General features: G+C 55.3%; 1 protein-coding gene across 6 annotated transcripts in view; it reads right to left on the bottom strand.

Annotated features, from left to right (window-relative positions):
- Nucleotides 1-2,168: 2,168 nt before the first annotated feature.
- The window catches only part of EBF4 (EBF transcription factor 4), a 71,043-nt gene continuing 46,215 nt past the window's right edge, over nt 2,169-26,996 (bottom strand). For all 6 annotated transcript variants that reach the window (XM_089308155.1, XM_051845201.3, XM_051845200.3 and 3 more), the window contains 11 exons: nt 10,368-10,449; nt 9,587-9,704; nt 9,373-9,506; nt 9,153-9,279; nt 7,895-7,983; nt 7,736-7,801; nt 7,441-7,618; nt 7,161-7,349; nt 5,477-5,674; nt 3,063-3,138; nt 2,169-2,883 (listed from right to left, as the gene is read on the bottom strand). In XM_089308155.1, the coding sequence (XP_089164281.1) occupies nt 3,068-3,138; nt 5,477-5,674; nt 7,161-7,349; nt 7,441-7,618; nt 7,736-7,801; nt 7,895-7,983; nt 9,153-9,279; nt 9,373-9,506; nt 9,587-9,704; nt 10,368-10,449 (1,252 nt within the window). In that variant the 3' untranslated portion in view covers nt 2,169-2,883; nt 3,063-3,067. The remainder of the gene's footprint in view (nt 2,884-3,062; nt 3,139-5,476; nt 5,675-7,160; nt 7,350-7,440; nt 7,619-7,735; nt 7,802-7,894; nt 7,984-9,152; nt 9,280-9,372; nt 9,507-9,586; nt 9,705-10,367; nt 10,450-26,996) is intronic.

Below are 26,996 nucleotides of genomic sequence, written 5' to 3'. Positions count from 1 at the left end.
GAGAAGAGTGGGAGGGAGGGAGGGAAGGAGGGTTCTTCCATCCGCTGGTTCACTCCCCCGGATGGCCACAATGCCAGAGCTGCACCGATCCCAAACCAGGAGCCAGGAGCTTCCTCCAGGAATCCCATGTGGGTGCAGGGGCCAACCACTTGGGCCATCTTCCACTGCTTTTCCAAGCCATAGCAGAGAACTGGATTGGAAGTGGAGCAGCCAGGTTTCAAACCAGGGCCCATATGGGATGCCGGCACTGCAGGCGGTGGCTCTACCCACTACACCATAGTGCCGGCCCCTAGACTACTTTCAGTTAAGAAGTTGCAGGGGCCTGGCACTGTGGCAAAGCAGGTAAAGCCACTGCCTGCAGTGCTGGCATCCCATATGGGTGCTGGTTTGAGTCCTGGTGCTCCACTTCCAATCCAGCTCTCTGCTATGGCCTGAGAAAGCAGTGGAAGATGGCCCAAGTCCTTGGGCCCCTGCATCCACATGGGAGACCAGGAGGAGGCTCCTGGCTCTGGATCAGCGCAGCTCCGGCCATTTGGGGAATGAACCAGCGGATGGAAGGACCCCTCCTCCCCGCCTCTCTGTAACTGCCTTTCAAATAAATAAATAAATCCTTTAAAAAAAAGTTGTAGTCATTGAGCAACTCATAATGAGAATGAAGAGGGAGGAATATGAACAAAGAGACAGGAGGATCTGAGGTGCACACTTGGACACATCAGGCTCCAGGCTGGTGGCTCACTCCCCGCCACCATCAGTGGGTGTTGCTGCTGACACTGAGGTCACAGCTGAGGAAGGAAGCGCAAGGGTCTTCGTGCACAGGTGTGGGTGGGATGGGAGATGGCAGCCATCTCAGGCTAAGAGCACTGTGTTTCAGAAAATCACCGACTGCAGAGCCTGTCTCTCCTGGGGAAGAAAGATGTTGGAACCTGTGCCACTTCTCCTTGTTGGAAGTTACCCTGGAGAAGAGACTCGGGCCCATGCGAACCACCGCAAACACGTCCAGTGCTTGCTTCACTGCAAGGCTGGCCATGCAGGTGGGGATATAGACTTCGGCGGTCACTCTGGCAAAGGCTTCTTGTCTGTCTTTAAGAGCTTAATGTTTTATTGTCTTAGGTGTCTCATTGTGATCCACAATCCACCTGGAATTGGTTTTGTGTATGGACAGAGGGGGCAGTGTTGACCCAAGTGGGTGGCGTTGTGGGATCGCTGAGGACAGATATGATGCCTCACTGGTATTGATCATGGCACCTATCCCATCCTGGGAACTGGGGTGTGGCCACTGTCCAGCTGCTGCCCGTGTCCAGTGCAGATTAGAGCTCTCCAGGGAGGGCTCCGGGCCGTGGCAGTTGCTGGAAGCTGAATGTAGCAAGGCTCTAACACAGGTTGAACGTAGGGGCTGAGGGGAGACGAGACAAGGGCTGGGAATTGGGCAGGACGGCCCTGGGCCCTAGGTCCCCGAGGTCTCTGACAGCCAGGGCATCCGTTGTGGCAAGTGTTCTTCCAGTAGGCTGCGTGCATGGGACATGGGGTTGAGAATGACAGGGTTTCCAAAGGCCAGAGTCAGGGGGAGAAGGAGGAAAACTGGAAGTCCAGGTGTGACCCTGGGCTCACTGGGGAGGAGGTCAGAAAAGGGGCTTTCAGGGTCAGCCAGACCCTGGTTCAAGGGTCTCTGGGGGGATGGCTGGGACCCATGCTGGGGGCAGGGCAGATGGGCGGTGAATGGGTCTCAGACCCTCCCCTCTTTCTGAGGCAGACGACCCAGGAGGGGGAGGCTTGGGGGCTGGGGTGAGGCTCGGAGGCAGCCCTGGGAGCCCAGATCCACTCTGCCCATCCCAGGGGTAGGGGGAGGCGTGGCCTGCAGCCTGTTTGCAGGGCCGCATTTCGCTTCTGGGCAAGTCTGTCCTGGTTCTCAGCTGTGTCTTCCAGGCTGGGGGACCAAGTCCTCAGTGGACAGGTTGGGTCCTTGATCACAGCAGGGGGAGGGACAGAGCCTGTCTCCCACACAGGGCCCGAGAGCAGACATGGGCAGGACATACATGGTCAGCTGGACTCCATGGCTGTTTCAGAAGCCCTTGGTGCAAGGTGCCTGGGGACATGGTCTGCAGGGCCTCACTCGAGCTGCTTGGAGAAACAGAGCCACAGCAAGAAAGCAGGCGAGTGAGGCTGGGGGCTGCCTGCAGCTGCTTTATTGTTGTTTTCCCCAAACTTAGCAGAGTGTGAGGCCGCCTGGGGGGCAGCTGGGCCCAGTCCACGGTGCCAGCCAGAGTCCATGAGATCCCAAATCCAGTAGGGCTGACACCCCCTCTTCTGCATCCTCCATGCCCAAAGCCCCCAGGGAGGCATGACATGGCGAGCGTGAATGTGCAGGACATGAGGGAAGTAGGGACAGCCACGGGACCCAAGTGGCCGTCAGAAGCTCCATGGGAGCCTGGGCACCGAGTCTTCCCGCCAGAGGGCAGTCAGGATGCTTGGCCAGTGGAGATGGGTCAGATGCAAACAGGACCCTTCCAGGTCGCCTCTCCCTGAGCTGTCCCCATCCTGTGCCCCCCTCGCTGACATCCCTGGTCTGTACACGAGCCATCTCATGGGGGCTGGAGCCGACCCAGCGCCCGCGGACTCACAGCCCAGCGCCTCCCCAGGTGCTCTCCCGTCCAGAGCATCGGCACAGTGCTGGGGCTTCTGACCAGCCCCGAGAAAGGGAGGCGAGAGCCGCCTGTGGGGTCACGGGGGCCTTGAGGGCAGGGAGGAAGGGTTCCCCGCTTCCCCTTCACCCCGTGGGTTGAGGTCTGCTGCAGCCATGGCCCTGTATCTGCGCTGCCGTCCACAGCATGGGTGTGAATCTGAGGGTCGTCCAGTCTGGGCTCCGGGGGGGCAACACCTGCATACCTGGTGGGCAGATAGGAAGAGGGGAGAAGGTCACAGCAAGACCCTTCTCTTGGCCTGGCTGGCATGGGCTGTGTGCATCCCACAGCCTGTACAGGCAGGCCCTGCGGAGGGAGACCTGGGACCCAGCTCCCCAGCTCCGCCGATGACTTGTGGTATGAGCGAGACCCGGTAAGACCTACCGTAGTTAGGAGTACGCCAGGCCCTGGAGCCCCCGGGCTGGAGAGTGGAACTTGTCAGAATCCTCAAAAGACTGGTCTGCGGTCAGCAAGGAGAAAGGAGCTGTAAGGCCCCTGCAGCCTGGGGTCCCGCCACCTGCTGGCGGCTGCTACCCCAACCCCATGGGACAACGAGGCCTCCCCCACCTCTTTTCAAGGGCCCATCTCAAGGTGGCGGCCAGGGTCCAGGAGCACCTCTAGGTGCAGGCAGTAGCCACATCCTGCCAACTTCCACACCAGCCTACCCCTCCCACACCCCTCTGTGCAGGTGGAGAGGTGGGGGTGGGGTGGTCCTCTGCCCCCTCTCCCTCCTATCTTAAGCTCCAAACACAACCGGGTGAAGACAAGTGAATCTACAACCTGGAAACAGGGTGCATAATAAAATAACTATACATGTGACGAAACAGTCATCCTATTCTGGGGCCTTCTCAGATCTGCTCTGCTGCTTAGGGGGCCCGGGCTCTGTTGTCTTCAACAAACTCATTTACTTCACCTGAACATCAATGTTTTTCTTTTTCCTTTTTTTTTTTTTTTTAATTTGAAAGGCAGAGTGACAGGGGGGAGACAGAGATCTTCCATCCTCTCATTCACTCCCCAAATATCCGGTCGCCAGAGCAGGGTCAGGCTGAAATCACGAACTCCTAACTCCACCGGGGTCTCCCACATGGGAGGGAGGGATGCATGCACTTGAGCCATCATGTGTTACCTCCAAGGGTGCGCATCAGCAGGACGCTGGACCAGAAATGGAGTCGCTGGGCCTGGGAGCAGCACTCCGACACGGGATGCTGGTGCCCAAGCAACAGCTGCACTCACTGTGCTCTGATGCCTGCCCTTCTACCCACCTTGATTGCTTTTTTTTTTTAAAGGACACCCATTGCTGCTGGGGGGATGTCCCATAGGACACACTCTGTCCTGGCCTCTTGCAGCTCAGAGCGCCGCAAACTGAACGGCAGCCCTTGGCCCATTTATTCATTAACTCAGCCAGGGTAGGCATTGCCTAAGGGTTAAAGGGGCCAGGTAAGATGCCCCAGGACTGTACTGGAGTGTCGGGGTTTGATACCCGGCTCCTGACTCTAGCTTCCTGCTAACGTGCACCCCGACAGGCAGCAGCGCTGGCACCAGGGACTGGGCTCCCGTCATCCATGCGGGAGACCCGGGTTGAACTTCTGGCTCCTGGTTTTGTTCCCCAGCCTGGCTAGGGGCTGTTGTGGACATCTGGGGAGTGAACCAGTGGGTGGATACTCTCTCTCTCTCTCTCTTTTTTTTTTTTTTTTTTTTTTGACAGGCAGAGTGGACAGTGAGAGAGAGAGACAGAGAGAAAGGTCTTCCTTTGCCATTGGTTCACCCTCCAATGGCCGCCGCGGCCGGCGCACCGCGCTGATCCTAAGGCAGGAGCCAGGTGCTTCTCCTGGTCTCCCATGGGGTGCAGGGCCCAAGCACCTGGGCCATCCTCCACTGCACTCCCTGGCCACAGCAGAGAGCTGGCCTGGAAGAGGGGCAACCAGGACAGAATCCGGCGCCCCGACTGGGACTAGAACCCGGTGTGCCAGCGCCGCAAGGCGGAGGATTAGCCTAGTGAGCCGCGGCGCCGGCCTCTTTTTTTTTTTTTTTTTGTGGAAAATGGAATCGATCACCATTTCTCGCTGACCATTTCTTGGGCCGCTACTGTACGCCAGGCACTGAGCCAGGTGCTAATCGCTGGGCTGAGTCCTAGGAGCTCCCCTGGAGACAGCTGCTGGCCATCTATAGAAACACCTGTGAGCCCTGAGGGGCAGACCCCTCCTTCCACTCGGCTGTCAATCACCCATCAGCTGAGACCTGCTCTGCTCCCTCTGCCTGTGGGTGAGTTTCCCATGACCACTTGCATGGGCAAGTCGCAATGGCAGAGAGGCTTTGCTGCATATGTGCAAAGTGAGAAAACCACTGTTTCGTTACTGGGAGGTCGGTGGGGTGAGCTGGTCCCAGTTCCTAATCTGGGAAATGCGGGAGCAGGGGCTGGGCTAAACCGGATCTCAGGCCAGTCTCTTCCTGCAGGGACCCAGCCTCTCTGGTGGTGTGTGCTTCCCTCTGGTGGACACAGGGAGGTACAGGGTGCAGGCGTATGGATTCCTCCAGTTCCCCATGAGAGTAGGGTGCCAGAGTGGTTTCCAGACCTTGTCTAACTGGGATCTAAGCTGGCCAAGTGGCAGCCGAGAGCGTCCAGAGCGGTGACCACCCCCCGGGGTGAGGCTCAGGGAAGTGGAGTCCACCCAGGCCTCCTTGGACCCCTGCAGAACTTCCTGCCCTGCTCTGTAGCCTCCAGGGAGAACTGGTCGACCAGTGTGAGCCGCAGGGGTGGGCCCCAAGCCCAGCAGCTCTATCCCCGGGCCCTTCCTCACCTGGAAGCCCCTCTCCGTGGGCTCTGGGGCAGGCCTGGGGTGGGGAGCTGGGTGGGCGCAGCACGGGGGCGAAGGCGCTCCTCTGTTTGACGGCGGAGATCATGTTGACAGGCGAGAAGGAGAAGACGCTGGTGGTGGGGGCAGCGGCCGGGAGGGACATGGAGGAGGCAGCCGCCAGCGGGGGGCTAGAGGGCATGACTCCGGGGCGGGGCGGGGAGGGGCAGGCGCAGCAGGGAAGGCAGTGGGAGACACAACAGGGAGACAGCACCAGAGTGAGCAGCTGGTTGGGGCCCCGGCATAGGGCCGGGCAGCTGACCAGGCACCAGGCCCTGACCCTGCTAGAGGAGGGCACAGGGCAGGGTCTGGGGGTGTCCTGGAGCCTTGAGGGGTCCTGGGCCAGCCCTTGCCTTCTTGGGGGACTCTTTTCCAGGGCACAGGAGAAGACAGGACCAGACCAGATAAAAACCAAAGCAAAGCAGAACCTCCAGCAAAACCAAACAGTGGCGAGAGATGAGCTGGGGGGAGGGTCAGTATTCCCGCGGCAAACCCCCGGGGACTGAAAGGTGCCAAGACACACGGGTGGACCTGGGGGTGCTAGAGGAGCTGGAGCAGTCTGGGGGTACACAAGGCTCCTGTGTCTGGGATCACAGTGCCCACAAGCACCCTAACTTCTTCTGCCTGGCCCTTCTCCCACCCCCTCCCCTTTCAGCTGAACACAGGTCCCAGTCATCTCAGCCTGGGCCCTGGACGCCTCCTGCATTTGTCTTCCCCGGGTCACATTTGAGAGTAAAGTGCAGGGATCTCGCTCTCCCAATTGTCAAGCCTCCAGCAAAAAGGACTTCTTCCTTCAGCCCTCGCCTCGGGGCGCCCACCTTTCTACACCCTGCCTGCCTCGCCTAAAGTCCACGGAGGCTGTGATGTGGGTGCCGTCCAAGCCACAAGCAAGGGGATGGGATGATGCCTTTGACATCTTCTCTCCTGTATAACCAGGCCCACTGCTGGCCCTGAACCCACAGCACCCATGTGCAGGACTGGGGCTGTGAAACCACGTGCTCTTCCCCAAGTTTGTCTGGCTCTGCACCCACAGGAGCTCACTCGTAACTGCAGCCAACCTGAGGCAGGGGAAGGCACTGATCCCACTTTACAGACAGGTAATGCGTTCAGCGAAGTCTAGCCACTTGCTGAATGTCTCACGGTTCCTAATTTGGACACTCAAACTCTGAATGCAGCTGGGGCCGCGCCCGGTTTGCCGGCTGGCCTGCCCCACCCTGTGGCAGGGAGTCCCATCCGGTGCCTGCCAGTCAGACCTCTCGGACAAATACAGGTGGGCGAGGGACCGGCTAGAAGCCGCCTCTCCTGAGCCCTCCGGCAGGGGGCGCTAGCCTCCACCCGAAGTTCTGGTGGAAGCTGCAAAGGTGGTGAAACACCAGGTCCAATCTTCTCGCCGTTAATGCCGGTGTCAGGGGGGACCGGGGCGCTGGAGGCGCTATGTCCAACTAGCGTCAGCCCAAAGAGCTAAAGGTGCAAGCACTCTGGCCCTGGGGAGGGAGTCACACGCAGGGAGAACAGGGTGTGCTCCCCATGGCAAAGTTACCATCGACCTTACGGGGCAGGCGCTGGGAGCCCTCCCCCGGGGCTGGACTGAGCCCTGGGTCTCTCCCCACCGCGGGCGGGGGACACTCACTGGCGAAGGGCGACGTGGCCGTGGAGCCGTTGAGGAAGCTGGGGGACCCGGGCACACCGAGGCTAGCCATGCCTGGCGCGCCGTAGCCGCCAAGGCCAGTTCCAAGGCCACTGCCGTAGCTGCTCTGTTGCGAGCCGGGGCTGGGCGCGAACCCGCGCGGCGACGCACTGCTGCAGCTGCGCGCGTAGCCTGCGAGAGATCCGCGGTCAGCGCCACAGCGCAGGCGGGGCACGCACGGTCGGCGTGCCCAGAGATGGTGCGCGGGGGCGGCAGGACGCACCCGCCTCGGCTCCCGGCGTGGCGTCCCCCACGGCGATGGCCAGCGGGCTGCTGAAAGCGTTGATGCCCACGACGGCGGGGTGCGGGTGGCTTGGGGCCAGGGAGCTGAGAGGCGCGGGCGCGCGGGGGGCGCTGTACAGGGCTTCGGCCACGTCGGCTGCGCGCTTCAGGAGGAGCTCCTGCGGAGAGGAAAGGAGAGGAGGGCAGGGCCGGGTTGGGAGGAGCCCCAGGCCGGGCCGGGTCAGGCTGGGGGGCCAGGTCGGTCTGGGCTGGGAGGCGAGGCGGCGGCGCCCTACCTGGTTACTGCTGGGCACTCCGTACAGAGCCTCAGCTAGGTCGGCCGCCCGCTTCAAAAGCACTTCCTAGGGAGGGGAGGAGACAGCGGGACGGAGGGGGAGCCCCACCTCACTCCCTCGCTGCAGGATCCTCCTCCCCACCCCGCCCCCTCTGAGTACCTTGGGCAGTCTCTCGGGGTCTCCGGGGTGTCTGGGGATGACCTTCTGCAGCCTCTGGAATCCGTAGTCGATGGTGGGCTCGTTCAGGGCTGGGGAGAGGGGGCGGTGTTGGAGGGCGCCCCGGCTTGGAGCCTGGCCGCACACCCCCTTCACCAAGCCCAGCTCAAGGCCAGGGAAATCACCCTGCGCACGGACCAGCGAGGAGCGGGAAAGTTTCCTCGGCGCCTTCAACAAATATTTACGGCGCCAGGCGCTAGGCGTCAGCGCACAGACACTACGGGATCCCATTTGCAGACAGAAAAAGCACAAAGGAAATTGGGCGTCTGTGCTCCTGGGGGCAGGACCCGGGGAAGAGGCTTCTGTTTGCATGTGGTCACAGCGGCAGCTTATTATACAAAGTAAAAATCCACTTATCATGGCTCAGATGGACTCCGTCGGAGCAGAGCTTGCGCGCACACCAGGGAGGGGTGTGGCATGCACCAGGGCACTCTGCGGGGCCCAATGCCATTCCCCCCCCCCCACTCCTTTAGGTAGCCTGGCAGTGAACTAGGGCAGCAGACTCAAAACCCAGCGTTTCCCACCTCCAACTCCAGACTGAGTGACGTCCTCACTTCCGGGCCTTGTACACCTGCTATTCCTTCTCCTGTGAGGCTCTTCCTCCTCCCACCCCCCCCCACCCCCGCCTCCCTGCTCATCCCTCCCTGTTCAAGCTCCTTGGGACTCTCCACTCTGCCCCCCACTATGTGGATGCGGCTCAGCTTCCTGGGGTTAGACTGGCACACCCTGAGGGTAAGCAGGGTCACGGCCAAGGCTCGGTATCAGTTGGGGGTGGGGAGAAGGGATGGGGAGAAGGGGTGGGACCCAGAGTGGAGGTGATGATCTGGGCCAGTGGCCAGAGTTGGGGGGATTCCACCCGCCGTTCCACTGCTCACCCTGGCATTGTGCCTATAGCCTGAGGCCTGGCCCAGAACGATCGGGGCGGGGGGCAGCATGGAGGGCATTTGAGGCATCTTTGAAATAAACACCCCCCTTCTGCCTGGACAGAGGGATGGGGCGTGTGGAGACTCTAGTGAGAATGCCCAAGGTAGGAGAATAAGCTGGAGGGCAGAGACTCCCCGACCCGCAGAGGCCCGAGAGGGACAGAAGGTCCCATGTCAGCAGTGGTCAGGAGGAATGCGGAGGTGGGGTGTGGTGCAGGTGTGGAGCAGCTGCCTAGGGGTGTGGCCATTCCCGCAGTACCCATTACCTGCCTCCTTACCTGTGTACACAAACCGGCCGGGGGCTCCCTTGCAAAACTGCTTTGACTTGTAGGAGAGGGTCACCTCCACCACTCCGGGGATGTGTCGTGGGGGTGTCTGCACCCGGATGGCGTGGGGTGTGATGAGCTGCAAGGGGAGAGGGGAGGCCTGCAGGTCCTGTCCCAGCGAGGGCAGAGCCCAGCCCAGAGGCCTGCAGGGAGACTGAAGGGGAGAGCCCACCTCGCTCCATACGAGCACGTTTCCGAAAACGACCTGCAACCCGTCGAAGAAGTTGTCGCCGATGACGATGACGGTGGCACCGCCTGTGGTCCAGCCCTCCCCGGGGCTGATGGCCTTGATGCAAGGGGTGGCAGCTGGGAGGCAGGAGAGGACCCAGGTCAGGGGACTGCAGTGAGGAGGGGGCCGGGGGGCTGTCTGGGCTGAGGGTCCTGACCTTCAGAAGGGTCCAGGCGGCGGGCCCTGCGGCCGTGCTTCGAGTTGTTGTGCACAAACATGTTGTCGGACACGGCCAGGACGTGTCCGTCCACGCTCACGGTCGTGGACACCACCACCTGCGGGGACAGCCAAGGCCAGCCTGACTGGGGTTTCTGGGGGCGTTCCCGGGAGGGGCTGTACTATAGAACTTGCAACTCGAGTCCCGTGGCCAGATGCTGAGGTTCAGGGTCTGTGGGGGCTGAGCTGGTAGAAGGGGGGCAGGTGCATCAGGTGCCACCCCTAGGAGCTAGAGCAATCAAGCCATGGAAAACCTGGGCTGCTCGGGCAGAGTGGGGACTGCTTCTTCACACAGCCAACACCAGCCTGTACCCACCCGAGTGGAGTCGAAGGCTCAGGATCAGTTGGAGAACTGTCAGCAGGAGCCCCCCGCCCTATCCTGGCAGGAAACAGGGGCTGCCTTCTCCCACTACCGCTGCACCGGGAGGGTGTGCAGGCTGGAGATGCGCTAAGGGCAGCTGCTCTCGGCTTCACACTATGCAAATTACCTGGGTCGTTAATCATGTAAAAATGTCACAATTAGCATCTCCTTAAGTGGGACTCTAATGAAGCCTCCCTTGGCAGCCAGCGTAAGTTGAGATGGAGCTGCCCCGCCCCCAGCTGGCACCAGGCCCCGGCAGAGATGTGTCCGGGCAGGGTCCTGGCCTCCCCACCACTCCCAGGAAGGCATGGGTTTGCTGGGGGGGCGGGGAGTGGGACACCCCCTCTCTCCCCAAACCCACCTGGAAGCGGCGCATATCCCGGGGGTTCCCCGCATTCTTCAGGCAGTTCTGGTTGCATTTGAGGAAGAACTTCAGGAAGAACCTGAAACGGTGTGGTCGGTGGGCTCAAAGGTCTGGGGTTCTGGAAACAGATGAGGGTCCGGCTGCTCCCGTCCATGCCCCCTCCCCAGAGAGTGATGTACCTGGGTCTTGTGCTCACAGGTGCACACCCATCATATGTACAGGTATAATTGACCCATTGCAATGACTTCCATAGTACACCTGATTCTCCCCCCAACACACACACAGCGTCCAGAGCACACCGTGCTAATTAGCCCCACAAAATATATCTCGCACCCATACAGTGTGCGGTCATCATGAAGAGTATGGCTGCTTTGTCTACACTATATAATTACAAGTTATAGCCCATACATTGTATCCCCATCATCCACAGGCTGTATCCTCCACGTGCAGCAGGTACTCACACCCAACCATGCACTGTGTGTCTGTCATATGCCCATCACATGTGTGGCATAGCAGCCAGGACATAGCATCCTACATGTTCCCCGCCCCCCCCCAGTATGCCCAAGGGCCACACAATGCATGTACCACAGTGGGTCCCTTACACACACAGTATCTGTCTTATGTTCTGTTACAAAGCACAGTCATGGCACACGCTTAGGGTATAACCATCACACAAGCTTATACAGTGAGCTCCATGTGAGGTACACACATTGCACACACGTGGCATACTCATCACACACAAGCTACACCCATGAAGCACAGCATACTAGCATCGTACATGGTATATGCATGGAAACAACACAGAACACATAGAGAATACATGTTAATACACCATTTTATGTTGTATGTGATTACTCAAAGTTATAGCAAACACCGTATGGCCATCTTGTACAACACATTCCGTGGCTCCACACTGTGCATCTGCTATACTGCACGAACCTAACCACACAGGGAAAGTACCCACCACTCACACATGGTGCCTCACACGACGAATATCTTCCTTTTCACAGGTAGTAAAGGGAAAAGTGCAGCCCAGGCAGCGATGAGGCTGGGCTTTAGACAAACACTGAGTGCTTGGTCTGCCAGTCCTTGCAGGCAGGGGGTTGAGGACGAGTCCTGGGCCCTGCCACTCACCAGGAAGGTGGCCATGGGCAATATGCTGGCCCTTGCACTCATAGTCAACCCAGAACGTGGTCACCATCTGCCTCAGCCCCAGTGGGACTCTGAGCACCCAGGGAGGTACCGTGGAGTCCAGGGCTAAAGCCTGCCGGGGGTCCTGGCATAGGGCACCACCCCTTGAGCCACTGTGTGAGCGCCTCTCTCAGTTTATTTTGCCTTTACCCATTTGGGAGCCATGTTTAGTACACTATTACCATGTAGGGGCCCAGGCCAGGGAGGACCCCTTCACTACTACACACAGTAGTGATGTACCGGCAACAGATTTGAACCACCCCCGAATTCACCGAACCTGCTTCCCAAGTCTGCAAACATGAAATTCGTGTTCAGAGGACGATTTGGTACAAGGCCCCAAAGCTTACTCCCCCCAAAATGACAACTCCAGTGGGCCCTGGAATGGGGAAGGGGGCCTTGGGGCAGCCTCTCACGGGGAGCTGGTGACAGTCTTTCCCAGGGATGTGCATCCCTGGAGCCCTGCCTCTGTCCACAGCACCTGTCACGACCCCTCGCTTGACTGCCCTTGCACAGATGCAGCGTCGGCTGCAGTCCCGCCCACAGTGGACACTCCCTGACAGTGCTTTCACACGGCGCGGACCACCCATCTACCCCAGAGCATCCCACACAGTGCACGGTCACAGCGTGGACACCCCATTCGCCCCCAGGACAGCCGGCAGTGCAGCTCGCCGCTATGCACCCAACAGAGTAGTCACCAAAGGTGGACGCCACATATGCCCCATTGGCCACCCCAGGTGCAGACACCTCCCTGGTGCCCAAATAGCATCCCTGTACAGCAGACACACTCTGTCTATCTCATGTTAAAGGCCAGAGCCATCACTCTCTGTCACCTTAAGATACTCCAAGGTACAGATACCTGCACACCCCCAGTAGTCACCTTATACACGTTCCACATCCGCATGTGACCGGGCATGTCCCTAACCACATACACAGGGCAGACCAGAGCCTTTAAATTCTGTAATGACACACTTGGTCCCGCACCAGGTGCTGGAGGGCGGGAAATCCACCATGATGGGTTGCAGACCCGTGCTCAGGGCACTCGTGCCAATCCTTGGGTACACCGTGACGGGACAAGCACGGAGGGACCCCCAAAGATGACATGCCTGTACTTCCCCACATCCGCACATGTGCCCCTGCACCCCACTCCATTCCCTACAGCATCTAGAGAATCAAGAGGAAGGATCCCTGGAAGGATGGGGCTGAGATGGGAGCCGCGACCCAGACACGACTCAGCGTGTGACCTGGGGTAAATCCATCCACACCTGAAGGCTGCCTGCCTTCCAGCCCTGGCCCTGGGACATCCGACCCCCGCGGCCCCTGTCTTTGCAGTGTCCTGCCTTGCCACACTCTCCCTTTCTAGTACAGGCTCCAGCCGGCTGTCCTTTGGGCCCCACCAGTTCCCATGCTCCTGTCTGGCCTCCTCTGGCCATGTGAGGCTTCGAGGCTTTCCTCCACAGGAGCCCCAGGGCCCTGCCAGCACCTCTGATGATGTGGACCTGCTCCAGAACATTGCAGGTTTTGAGGCTGACTGCCATTATCTGCAGAACATGATGAATAAGGAGAAAGCAGCGCAAGGCCTGGGTGTGCAGGGTCAGCCCCCTTCTCTTCCCTCTGAGCCTCAGCTCCGCCAGCACATAGTCAAGGCCACGCATGGAGCTGCTGCAGTCACCCCCACTTCCTGCTGGGGCCCCTCGAGGCTGCTCCCAGTCACAGCAAGGCCAGCACTCACCCGAGATCCTGCTGCTACACCCAGCTGCCAGCCAGAGGGCTGGGAAGGAAACCGTGACCCTGGTTGGGGTGGGCGTTTGGCCTGGCAGTTAAAGGCGTGGACTCAGAGGCCTGCATCGTGCATCACAGTGCTTGGCTTGATTCTAGCTTCCTGCTAATGCAGACTCTGGGGGGCAGCAGGTGATAGCTCAAGCAGTTGGTTCCCTGCCACCCACATGGGAGACCTGGATCGAGTTCCTGGCTCCTGGCTGTGGCCTCCGCCCAGCATCAGCAGTTGGAGGCATTCGGGGAGTGAACTAATGAGATGGGAGCTCTCTTTTTCTTTCTTTCTGCCTGTTTCCCACTTTCCCCAAAACAAATTATCCTGGAACAGTGGGTTTCAAAGTATGGGGACTATGCCAGCAGCATCAGCCTCCCCCAGGCACTTGCTAGAAATGCAGACTTTCATTCTCCCCCCACCCCCATGCCCTAGACTTGCTGAATCAGAGACTCTAGGGTGGGGCCAGGCACTGTGTTTTCATCAGCCCTCCAGCTGATTCTAAGGTGTCTGTGGTTTGAGAATGCTGACCTGGAGCCGTGCTAGCCAATGGGCACTGGGCCCATGTGACCTTGAACCTTTGCACTGTGACTCTGAGTGTGCTGTAAGCATAAAACACACGTTGGGGTCCAAAGACTGCAAAACACAAAGATATGAAACAACTTTTTTGCTATTGATTACATGTTGAAATAATATTTTATATAGATTGGGTTAAATACGACATTATCACAATTTTAACTATTTTTGGTTTTTAAAACGTGGCTACTGCAGGCCATGCTATGAGATCTCAATGAAGGCAAACACCTTTATACTTTGGATGGAGGAGACATCATCAATGCTCTGTGCTTTAGCCCCAACCGCTACTGGCTCTGTGCTGCCACAGGCCCTAGCATCAAGATCTGAGACTTAGAAGGCAAGATCATTGTAGATGAACTGAAGCAAGAAGTTATTAGTACCAGCAGCAAGGCAGAGCCACCCCAGTGTACATCTTTGGCCTGGTCTGCTGATGGCCAGACCCTGTTTGCTGGCTACACAGACAACCTGGTGCGAGTGTGGCAGGTGACCATCGGCACCCGCTAAGCATTTTTGGCATGACTTTGACAATAAATTGACTTTGACTTAAAACAAACAAACAAACAAACAAAAAACATGGCTACTAGAAAGTTCCACATTGCATATGAGGCTTGTGGTCTGTTGGTGGTGGATGACGCTGCTCTGGGACATTAAGCTAACCACGCCACCCTGGAGGCATCCCATTGTCTGGGGAAGTAACTGACTTGCATTTACTATTGATCAGACTCAGACTCTGTAGTTAGGGCTCATTTGTAGAAAACTGGTAAGATGCAACTGATATTTGTAGAGAGAATAACAGATTTATTTTGGTAGAGAAATTAGGGTTAAAGGTTACAATTTTATTGTCCTTTGGACATTAACCACCTATATGTTTAACTTGGCAATTTTTTTTTTTTAAAGAATATAGGGGCTTGGGGCTGGCACTGTCATGTAGCAGGTAAAGCTGCCACCTGCAGCACCTGGATCCCTTATGTGTGCTGGTTCAAGTCCCTGCTGCTCCCCTTCTGATCCAGCTCCCTGCTAATGACCTGGGAAGCAGCAAAGGGTGGCCCAAGTGCTTAGACCCCTGCCACCCATGTGGGAGACTCAGAAGGTGCTCCTTGCTTTGGTCTGGCCATGTGGCCATTTGGGGAATGAACCAGTGGGTGGAAGAGTCTCTTTCTAACTCTGCCTTTCAAAATAAGTAAATCTTTTAAAAAATTACCCCTGTAGACCTTTAAAAAAAGAACCTAAGAGTTTTAAAAGATTTATTTGAAAGGCAGAGCAATAAGAGAGTGCGCAAGAGAAAGTTATCTTCCACCCATGTTCACTCTGCACATGGCACCAATGGTCATAGCTGAGCCAGGCTGAAGCCGGAAGCCTGGACCTCCATCTGAGTCTCCCATGCAGGCGGCAGGGGCCTGAGCTCGCAGGCCATCTGCTGCTGCTTTCCCAGGTGCATTAGCAGGGAGCTGGATTGGAAGCGGAGCAGCGGGGACTCCGACTGACACTCTGATATGGTATGCCAGTGTTCCAAGCGGCAGTTTAACCCACTGTGCCTCAATGCCGGCTCCATAACTTGGCAATCTTCTTCCGATGGTTTTCACAAACCTCCTCACCTCCTCTCTCCCCTTTACTTGTCTCTCCCCGCCCCCATTCCCTCTCTCCATACCTACATCTATACCTATATGAAAGTACTTCACAAAGTTCCTGGAAGATGGGGTTAAAAGACCATGTGCATTTTCCACAAACCTGTGTGTGGTTCAGTTTCTCTCACTCCTTCGAATGACCTTTGACCTCCCATCCTTCCCTCATCTGCAGTTCTAGAAAGCTCCAGCAGTAGTGACTCGTACGGGAATCATGCCTTTGCATTTTGGAAGGTTATGCTTTGGCAAAGGTGAATGGCCCCAAGGCACCTGCCTTCCAAGGGCAGGCCTGGAGCTCGGGTCTCGGAAGACTGGGAGTGGTGCCCCCACCTCTGCTCTGTCCCTGGAGCACCTGCTACCTTAGCCCCAAGTGCACTTGGGACCTGCCTGAACTTCTCTTTCCCCATCCCTGGGAGCTGGAGAGGCCAAGGTGAGGACACAGGCTGGTGCCAGAGCAGTTGGGAGAGGATGAGGAGAGTATCAGGAGAGGAGAGAGGGGCTGGAAGCTCCCCCAAGCCACAGCTACACAGAGGCCTGGTGTTGGGCTGGGAACCAGGGGAGGATCGGGGAGCCTGGTGTGCAGGAGCCGGAAGACCAAAAACACACGTGGACATGGGGACCGAGGGACTGTGCCCCACTTAGGGAAGAGAGCCTGGGCAGGGTCTGGGTTCATGATGACAAGTGCTGGGGCCTGGGACTCCCTATGGGGGGATCCGGGGCAGGAAGGGATGTACATTTAGCTGAAGGCCAACAACAGGAAAGAACTCTACCCCCAAAGCTCAAACAAACCCAGAAGCGTTCTCTGAGCAGCCCTCTCCAAGCCCGGCCCTGTGCACTGGAAGGAATCCAGGGAAGCCTATTTTTCTTCTGGCTGGGGTGGGCCAAAAGCAGAGGATAGCAAGGCCAAGCTCATGGCCCTGGTCAGCCCAAGTGTCCCCACGGAGGAAGAACCGTGTGCAGCACCTTCCCCCACTGTGGCCATGAGGCCCTCTGTGTGCACGGTCTCACCTGGACCTCACAGAAAGGGTGGTGAGAGAGGTCACGTCCCATGAGAATTAGCAGAAGAAAACGCCATCAATACAAGGGTGAATGTCCAAAAGAACGCTTTAGGGAGGTTAACACAAAACACAGCAACCCCAGCCCCGAATCAGCCAGGCCTACTGGATCAAGCACCTGCTGAGTTGCTCACCTGGCCCTATCTTGTTTAATCCAGGAGGTGGTACATTCCTATTTTGCAGGTGAGAAAACTGAGGTTGGGGCTGGCTCTGTGGCACAGCGAATTAAACTGCTGCTCGGGATTCTGGCATCCTGCGGTAGCAATGAGTTTCTGCTACTCTACATTTTTTTTTAAAGAAAACATTTATTTATTTACTTGAAAGAGTTACACAGAAAGAGAAGGAGAGGCAGGGAGATAAAGGTCTTCAATCTACTGGCCCACTCCCCAACTGGCCGCCACGGCCGGAGCTGAGCTGATCCGAAGCCAGGAGCTTCTTCTGGGTGTCCCACGTGGGTGCAGGGGTCCAAGGACTCCGTCCATCTTTCATTGCTTCCCCAGGCCATAGCAGAGAGCTGGATCGGAAGTGGAGCAGCTGGGACTCGAACTAGTGCCCATATGGGATGCCGGCACTGCAGGCGGTGGTGCAGGCGGTGGCTTTACTGGCTACACCACAGCGCTGGCCCCTCTGCTGCTCTACTTCCGATCCAGCTCCTGCTAATGCGCCTGGGAAAGTAGAAGATGGCTTGAGTGCTTGGGCCCCTGCCACCCATGTGGGAGTTCTGGATGAAGCTCCTGGCTCCTGGCTTCCACCTAACCCAGTCCCAGCTATTGTGGGCCATTTGGAGAGTGCACCTGTGGATGGAAGATCTTGCCCCCCCTAACCCCAACTCTGCCTTTCAAATGCAAAAATGAATCATTTTTTAAAAAAACTGAGTTTAAGTGAGAGTAACCTACAGTCACAGTAAATAAGTGCTAAAGCTGGGACATGAACTTGGTTTTTTGTGAACCACCGACGCTGACAAGAGTCATGGAAACATCCTTCCAAGTGGGGCTGTCAGAGCCCAGCCCCACCCAGCCGCAAGCTGGCACTGCGGGACTGCACAGCGAGCCCTCCTTGGAAAGCCGCCTGGGGACCTTAGAATTAATTCATGGGGATTTCCTCAAGGTTACAAATCCATCAGGGCTGCAGAGGAGCGGCTCAGCATTGCTCCTGGTTTTGGACACGTGGCTGCTGCCACTGCTGTTCTCAGGAGGCCTTCAGGGTTAAGGAATGGTTGAGCAAGAGGGGGCAAGCGTTGGTCACTGGTGAAGGTCATTGTGGGTTCATCAGTTCATCCTAAGTGGCGCCCCTGGCATGGTGGCATCAGGCAGACCTCCCAACAGCATATTCTGCCTACACGCTAAGTACACCACGTAACAGAGAACTTCAATCCAAGGCCAGATGGAGAACTATGAACAGTGGTCACCCAGCTAATAAAGCACTTAGAGGGTGGCAGTTGTGCGTCACGAACCTGAGGCCGATGATTCAAATGAGAGGTACGAGTAGTTCGTCCACACACCTGCCTTCCCACGGCCTGAAGTTCACATCGCTATTGATGCTTTTTATTGATTGAGAAGTAAAAACTTTTTTTTTTTTTTTTTTTTGACAGGCAGAGTTAGATAGTGAGAGAGGGAGAGACAGAGAGAAAGGTCTTCCTTCCGTTGGTTCATCCCCTAAATGGTCGCTACGGCCGGCATGGCACCAATCTGAAGCCAGGAGCCAGGTGCTTCTCCTGGTCTCCCATGGGGTGCAGGGCCCAAGCACTTGGGCCATCCTCCACTGCACTCCCAGGCCACAGCAGAGCTGGACAGGAAGAGGAGTGACCGGGACAGAATCTGGCACCCCAACCGGGAATAGAACCCGGGGTGCTGGCACCACAGGCAGAGGATGAGCCAAGTGAACCGCGGCGCTGGCTGTAAAAACTTCTTAAGACGAAATGAAACAAACCTTCCCGGGTCAATGGAACACTCCCAATCACAGGAGCAAAGGCTGGGCCGGGCGCGATGCAAGTGCAAGCACGCAAGCTCTCCGGATGACCCCACGGCACACAGCGCTCTGCTCAGAAGAGACACCGGAGGTGACGGAGTGGAACCCACCGTTACACCCTGGGTGCCCAGGGGGTGGAGAGCAGGGCGGGATGGAGTTGCTTTCAAGTCAATGGCCGGGTGTTATGTAGCGGGGTGGGGCCTGCCAGCGTGCCACACCCCCCAGCTGCTGGCAGTGTGGCTGTGAATGGGTTCTCAGCTGCCCCCAGGACCTGTCCTCCTGTCCAGCAGCCCACAGCCAGAGACAGACTGACCCTGCAAGGAGGACCAACTCCTGGAGCCGTTCACACTCGGGACCACCCTGCGGGGTCAGGCTGGTGCTGGACGCAGCCTCAGACACCACCTTGCTAAGCGCCCCCTCCTGTCCTGCCCTGCCCTGCCCCACCCCCTCGTTCCCTTTCTCCTGAGAGCTCTCCTCCAATAACCACTTTCACAGGCTGCTCATCTCAGGCTCTGCTCCCAGGAATCCCAGCCTGAGAGCCCAGGTTTTTCACGGCTGTGTCCCTCCCTGCATTTCCCTGGACACTTACTTAGAACTGAAATCCTGTGCCCACCTCCAAAGAGGAAGCTGTCAGTACCAGAAAGAGCTGGACTGAGCCCACAAGTGCACTGGCAACTACAGGAGGGCCACGGCAAGGACTGAATATGATTTCAGTGCTGTTTGGTAGAACTTTCCTTGGAACGCTAGCTGCTGGCCACATGTGGCTACTGAGCACTTGCAATGCGGTTAGGGTGACCGAGGAACTGGATTTTAAATTTTGTTTCTGTTTAGTTACAAATTGTCATACAGGGCTCTTGGTTGTTGCAATGGACAGTAGGGATCTACAAAGAAGTACAGTGGGCAGACACAGGAGTTAGGGCAGGGTACTCACAACCACAGAGGATTCTGGGAAAGCCTTGGGAGAGGAAGCTCACTGGAAGCCAAGGGTGGACTACAACTGGATGTGTAGTTCCAAGTCCACAGTGGGCGCTGTGGCCTGGGATGAGGAAATAGGAAGAGGGGTTCCTCCACTGCTTTTTATCCTAAAGGACTTTCCCTTGAGGCCATGAGCCTCAGAAGACACAGGACATCTCCTGGGGCAGACTGGCTCTCTAGAGTGTCCGTCTGCCCCTCTTCAGGGACAGAGGGGACCCAGACGGCTGGGCCGTCCACTCCCTCCGTCAGCCCACACCCCCACTTAAAGAGATGGGTCAATTCCTCCCATGTGCCAGGCACTGCGTCTCTAGATGCAAACCAGATCTGGAAACTGCCACCCACTAGGGCAGAAGACACGGACTCCGCCCAGCAAGGCAGAGTGGTGGGCGTGGCAGGGTAATGTGCCAAGTGTCATCTGCAGCAGCCACTTCTTCTGCCCGGGAGAGGTGGGAGGGGTCCTAGAGATCACACTTGACCTTGGGCACTGGGTCTCGAAGGGCCTCACAGAGAAGCAGGAGGCAAAGGGAAGAGGAGCTGTGCCAAGGGCCGGTGGCACCAACGACACACTCCCCCAGGGTGGCAAGACTGGTGGCTGGCGCTAAGTCATGCTGGGTTTGGAGCCTGAGGGTGATGGGGAGTCCAGTGTGTGTGTGTGGGGGGGGGAGCTCACTAACTGCATCATTTGGAAAAGTCATTTTGCCTCCGGGAAGAAGCAGGTACCTAAGGGTCAAGGCTGGAGAAGAGGAGGTGAATGGGAGGTTGCTGACAAAGATCAGGCCCATGTGGAGGTGACCCAGGCTGCTTCCTGGTCCTGGTTTGCAGTAGCAGCCAAGACAAGTGTCCCCAGGGCCACAACCACCTGCCAGGCCTGGACCTGCCCTCCCCACAGGACCCCCATCCAGGGTAGAGGTGGCTGCAGTGCAGATGGGCTGGGGTACTATAAATAGCCGGGGCGCATACATTAGCATGCCAATGCACCCGCACCCCATCCTCTATGCTAATGGCCCACCATGCGCCTGAACACCTTCTGTTCCCCTGCATGCATTTGCATGCACAATTAGCATAATCTTGTATAATTAATGAACAGCGTCAATTTTAGCTCCTAAGTAATTTGATTAACATGTTGATAGGGCACTTACTAGGCTCTCCAAGCCTCAGGGCCGGGCATGGGGCCTGAGCAGAAGGGGAGAGGGGGTGGAGAGACTGCGAAGGGGCCCCCACATGACCAGGAAGAGTGGAGGTGACTCCATACCCCCCAGGTGGGCCTGAGGCAGAGAGGCTGCCAACAGGAGGTCTCTGGGCACTAGGTCCAGAGGGGCAGGGATGGGCTGGAGCACAGGTTCAGGGGGTGGCCTGGGCGTGGACACACATCCCCTGCTTGGCCCCAGGGAGTCTTCTGCAAATGCAATTGGACCCCCAGGGAAGAGGAAGAGGAGGGAGACAGAGTGGGAGGGACCGGGAGGGGTGGGGGTGGGGTAGGAGGTGGGAGATGGACAGGCAGACGGAAAGCTCAGAGGCGGAGGGCGAGCGCCTGAGTATCATGGGCAAATAAAGGGCAAGGGGGAGGCCCCAAGACAGAAGGAAAGAAGAAGCTGGGGCTCTTTAGGTCTTGGAAGAGGGGTATTAGCCGATCTTCCAGGTCAGAGACACTGGCGCCTATTTATCGGTCACGGGAGAAGCGGGTAGGGGAGATGTGCAAGGCCTGGCATTTTGGCAAGAGAAGGGCAGACAGAAGGCCGAGCACGGCCTCTTCCTATCGAGAGAGGCCCAGTCCCAGCTCGGACACCCCAGGGCTCGGGCAGAAGCTCGCCTTGCACGCGGTCAGGCAGGAAGTCGTCCCTGGGCTTTGACGGAACTTTCTCACGGCTGTCTAGGCTCAGGTGCACTGGGCTTCTGAGCTCATCACCAGGGGTGAAGTGACAGGGAGAGGAAAGAACACTGCAGCGGACGTCGCCCTGGGCACTGTGCACGCTTTACCCCACACGCCCTTCCCTCCCCTCATCCCAAACAGGGGTGTTGTCGGCTCCATTTCACGAATTTGCAAACCCAGGATCTCGTGTCCCAGGTTGGCTGGAGCCCCCGGCCTGGGACAACCCCTCACTCAAGCTGCAGACGGTGCATTCACAGCCCCCATCACTCCACCCAACAGGGTCCCGAGGCCTCCTCATGGCCACACTCCCTCTCTCCTCCTCCAGTTTCCTCTGGGCCATTGCCCGCTGCTCCACCCTGGGCTCAAGTGCGTGGCAGGGAGCACTTCTGTCCCAAGCTTGGGTTCAGCTGTCCAGGGGTCTTCCCAGAAGTCCTTGCTGTACATTAGGGGTCCTTGGGAACCCCTATCTTTATGACTGGCATCTCAGGCCATGTGGCCACCAGGACAGATGGGGCAATCGCTCTTGAACCCCCTTTGCTTCTCCCTCCCGCAAATGCTCCCAGCTGTGGCAAGGGGGTGGGCACAAGTGTGGGGCTAAGGGCAGACCCTGGCTCCACCTCAGCACTGACCCAGCAGGGAGGCGCTGGGCCCTCCAGGGCAGTTGCCAGATGGGTCTTGGTCAGAAACCTGTGCTTGCAGTACGAGTGTGGGAACAGTGTTTCATGTTCTCAATGGCATCTTGTACCAATCAGCTCATTTCTAACTCTTTTATATCAGAAGTTTTAAAATTTGTAATGCCTATTTATCAAACTTCTGTTTTCTATTATGGATAGTTTTGAGGGTTAGTTTATAGTGTTTGAATAGTACTACAGAAAGCAGCTATCACAGCCTTAGTTCTGATTACACTGGGAAATCATGCAGACGATTGCTATTAAGGAAGAAATTAGATACAGGCTTTTTGTAGATGCCCCTTTTTTAATTTATTTTTTTGACAGGCAGAGTTAGACAGTGAGAGAGAGAGAGAGAGAGAAAGGTCTTCCTTCTGTTGGTTCACTCCCAAAATGGCCACCACAGCTGGTGTGCTATGGCCGGCGCACTGCGTGATCCGAAGCCAGGAGCCAGGTGCTTCTCCTGGTCTCCCATGTGAGTGCAGGGCCCAAGCACTTGGGCCATCCTCCACTGCACTCCCGGGCCACAGCAGAGAGCTGGCCTGGAAGAGGGGCAACCGGGACAGAATCCGGCACCCCAACCGAGACTAGAACCTGGGGTGCTGGCGCCGCAGGTGGAGGATTAGCCTAGTGAGCCGTGGCGCCGGCATGTAGATGCCCTTTATTAAGTAAAGGAAGTTTCCTTCATCTTTTTATGTTTTACTTTGGCCGCGAGTTTCAATCCCTGTCATAGCTGAATAAGTTATGTCACCCATACAAATACAAATGGAGGTACTGCATTGTTGGCACATTTATTACAACACTTTATTATTTTTTAATCCTGTCTACCATATTTTCTTATAATTTGGTCTATATTCTCTGATATGAATTGATTTTCTTGTGAACTGATCTGAAAAACATAAGTATAAATATATTAGACACAAAAAATAGAATAAATAAAGCACTGAGAACTTGTCCCAAAACACATGCAGAGGGCTGGTGCTGTGGTGTAGCAGGTAAAGCTGCCACCTGCAGCGCCGGTTCAAGTCCCGGCTGCTCCACTTCCAATCCAGCTCTCTGCCATGGCCTGGGAAGGCAGGAGAAGATGGCCCAAGTGCTTGGTCCCCTGCACCCGTGTGGGAGACCTGGAAGAAGCTCCTGGCTTTGGATTGGTGCAGCTCAAGCCATTGCAGCCATCTGGGGAGTGAGCCAGCAGATAGAAGACCTTTCTCTCTCTCTCTCATCTCTGCCTTTCAAATAAATAAATAAATCTTTATTAATTTTTTTTTTTGCTAAGCCTTTCAGCAAAGCAAGGAAGACTCACAGGTACAAAGCACTGAAGGAAAGGCCAGGAAATGCCTGCTGTTAAGGGTTAGTCCAGGAAAGTCACTAAACAAACAACGGCAACCACTACCGCCATTAGGAGGGAGGATCTGACGTAGGACTCCTAGAGGTACTGCGTTATAGTTTCAAAATATCCAGTTTTCGGCAAATAGTTATGATAGATGCAAAGTAAGAGGAAAGTAAGGTCCACACTTAGGAAATAAACCATCAAAGGGAAGCGGCCCTGAGGAAGCCCGGATGTTAGACATTCTAGACGACAGTCAGCTATTACACATGCATTCGCAGAAATGGAAAATAAAGCACTCAAGACAAATATGAAATTATCTCACCAAAACAGGGAACACCACTAAAGAGGCACAGACTGTAAAAACAATAGAAACTGTGGAGTTGAAAAGGACATTAACTGAAACAAAAAATTCCTAGGGGAACTCAATGGCATGTCTCAACTGGAAGGAGAAAATAAAAATAAATCAGTGATCTTGCATACAGGCCCCCTGAGATCATCTAGTTCAGGAACAGGAAGAAAAACAATGAAAAAGCAGCAGAGCCCAAGAGGCCTGTGGGACAGCACCAAGCCCAGTCTATGCGTAACGGGAATCTGAGGAGGACAGGAGAAAGGGAAAGGGGCAGAAAGGGTGTTTAAAGAAATAATGGCTGGGGCTGGTGCTGTGTACTGGGTCCCACGTGAGTGCTGGTTCATGTCCTGCTGCTCTGCTTCCAATCCGGTTCCCTGCTAATGGCCTAGGAAAAGCAGTGGAGGATGGCCCAGGTGGGAGACCCGGATGGAGCTCCTGGCTCCTGGCTTTGGCTTGGCCCGATGCTGGCTGTTGGAGCCATCTGGGGAGTGAGTCAGCTGATGAAGATCCCTCTCTTTCTCTCTCTTTTCTAACTCTTTTTCAAACTAAATAAATAAACAAATAAAGAAAGCTTGTTTTAAAAAGATCCACGCAAAGACACATCATACTCAAACTGTCAGAATTCAAAGACAAAGAATCTGCAATGCAATGAGAGAAGTAACTCACCACAAATAAGAGATCTCTAATAAGATTAACATCTTACTTCATTTTTCATCAGAAAATGGAGCCCATGGGGCCACTGTTGTAGCAAAGCAAGTTAGGCCACCACCTACAGCACCGGCAGCCCATATGGGTGCCAGTTGGAGTCCTGGCTGCTCTACCTTCGATCCACCTCTGCTATGGCCTGGGAAAGCAGCAGAAGATGGCCAAGTCCTTGGAACCCTGCACCCATGTGGGAGACCCAGATGAAGCTCCTGGCTCCTGATCAGCTCAGCTCTGGCAGTTGCGGCCATTTGGGGAGTGAACCAGTGGATGGAACACTGATCTCTCTCTCTCCCTCTCTCTCTCTCTCCTTCTCTCCATCCCTCCCCTTCCCTCTGCTTCTCTGTAACTCTCCCTTTCAAACAAACAAATAAAAATATTATTAAAAAATAAAAAAACAAGGGGCCGGTGCTGTGGCATAGCAGGTAAAGCTGCCAGCTGCAGTGTCAGCATCCCACATGGGTGCCAGTTTGAGTTCTGGCTGCTCCACTTCCGATCCAGCTCTCTGCTATGGCCTGGGATAGCAGAAGATGGCCCAAGTCCTTGGGCCCCTGTACCTGTCTGGGAGACCCAGAAGCAGCTACTGGCTCCTAGCTTCAGATCAGTGCAGCTAACTGGGGAGTGAACCAGTGGATGGAAGATCTCTCTGTCTCTCTGTCTCTCTCTCTCTCTGTGCCTCTCTGTAACTCTGCCTTTTAAATAAATAAATAAATCTTTAAAAAATACATAAAAACCCACAAAGATGTTGAGACATTTTCAGATAAACAAAACTGAGAGGATTCATCACTAACAGATCTGTCCAACAAAAAACCACTAAAGGTCGTCCTTCAGCATGAAAGAGAGGACAGTGAATTCACACAAAGAAGTAAGAGCACTGGGAACGCCATACTGGTAAATAGAAAGAAAAGTATAAATGCATTTTTGTAATTATTTTGTTTATTTATCTAATTTTAAAGATAACTGGGCCAAGGGATATAGGAGAACTGTGTATTTCCCACTCAATTTTGCTTTAAAACTAAAACCTCTCTAAAATTAAGGTTTATAAAGAAAAGGCAACTGGATGAAGCAATAATTATAAAACTGCATTTATGGTGATCACGTGTAAAGACATAATATGATTGACAACGAGTGACTGATGGGGGAGAGAGGGCCTGGAGGTATACTGGAGCACTGTTTTTGTATACTATGACATTAACTTCATGCTGATCTCAATTAGATTTTTTTTTTTTTTTTTTTTGACAGGCAGAGTGGACAGTGAGAGAGAGAGACAGAGAGAAAGGTCTTTCTTTGCCGTTGGTTCACCCTCCAATGGCCGCCGCGGCCAGCGCACTGCGGCCGGCACACCGCGCTGATCCGATGGCAGGAGCCAGGTGCTTATCCTGGTCTCCCATGGGGTGCAGGGCCCAAGCACCTGGGCCATCCTCCACTGCACTCCCGGGTCACAGCAGAGAGCTGGCCTGGAAGAGGGGCAACCGGGACAGAATCCGGCGCCCCAACCGGGACTAGAACTTGGTGTGCCGGCGCCGCTAGGCAGAGGATTAGCCTATTGAGCCGCGGCGCCGGCCTTAGATTGTTTTAAACTAAATGTTAATTATAACCCTTGGGGCAGCCACCAAGAAAATAACTGAAAAATCCATAGCAACAATGGAATTAAAATAACACACTGGAAAATATCCACTTAACACAAAAAAGGCATTAATGAAGAACTGGAGGAACAGCAAAAAAGAAAACACATGAAAAAGCAGACATAGTCCTGCTTTATTAATTACATTAAATATAAATGGATTAAATTTCCAATTAAAAGTCAGAGATTAGCAGAATGGATTAAAGAAGACAGCATGGGGGTGGGCACGTGGCATAGTGGTGAAGGTCCCACCTGTGATGCCGCATCCCATACAGAAGGGTTTAGGCTTACTGTCTGCTTCTGCTCCCGACTCTAGATTCCTTTTAATGGGCTCCCTAGGAGGCAACAGGAGATGGCTCAAGGAGTTGGGTCCCTGCCACCCGGATGGAAGACCCAGACTGAGTTTTGAGATCCTGGCTCTAGTCTGGCCCAGCTCTAGCTGCTGTGGGCACAGGGTGGAAGAGGGGTGAATCAGAAGATGGCAGATATGTCTGTCTGAATCTCTGTCTGCCACTTTCCCTGCCTTTCAAATAAAATAAATGAATAAATACAAAGAATAACAGAAAAAAAAAAAAAAAACATGACCCAGCCTCCAAAGCAATACTATTTGAGACATTTTAGGTACAAATAGGTTAAAAATTAAAGAATGGCAAAATATGTATCATAAAACTCTAATCAAAAGGGAGTTGGAGTGGCTATACTAACATCAAATAAAATATGCTGTGAAACACATTGTTAAGAGACACAAAGGAGGGCATTTTAAAATGAAAAAATCATCAGAAAGAAATAATAAACACATGCACCTAATAAGAAAGCTCCAATATACCCCAAATACATTAAGTAAAAACTTACAGAACTGAAGGAAGAAACAGATAATTCAGCAATAATAGTTGGCAACTTCAATACCCTACTTTCAATAGTGGATAGAGGA

Source organism: Oryctolagus cuniculus, chromosome 11, assembly GCF_051225735.1.
Source record: "Oryctolagus cuniculus isolate XC-2025 breed Fujian yellow rabbit chromosome 11, ASM5122573v1, whole genome shotgun sequence".
In the NCBI taxonomy this organism is placed as follows: domain Eukaryota; kingdom Metazoa; phylum Chordata; class Mammalia; order Lagomorpha; family Leporidae; genus Oryctolagus; species Oryctolagus cuniculus.
The sequence above is the reverse complement of the archived record's forward strand: the minus strand, read 5'-3'. Positions and strand labels throughout refer to the sequence as shown.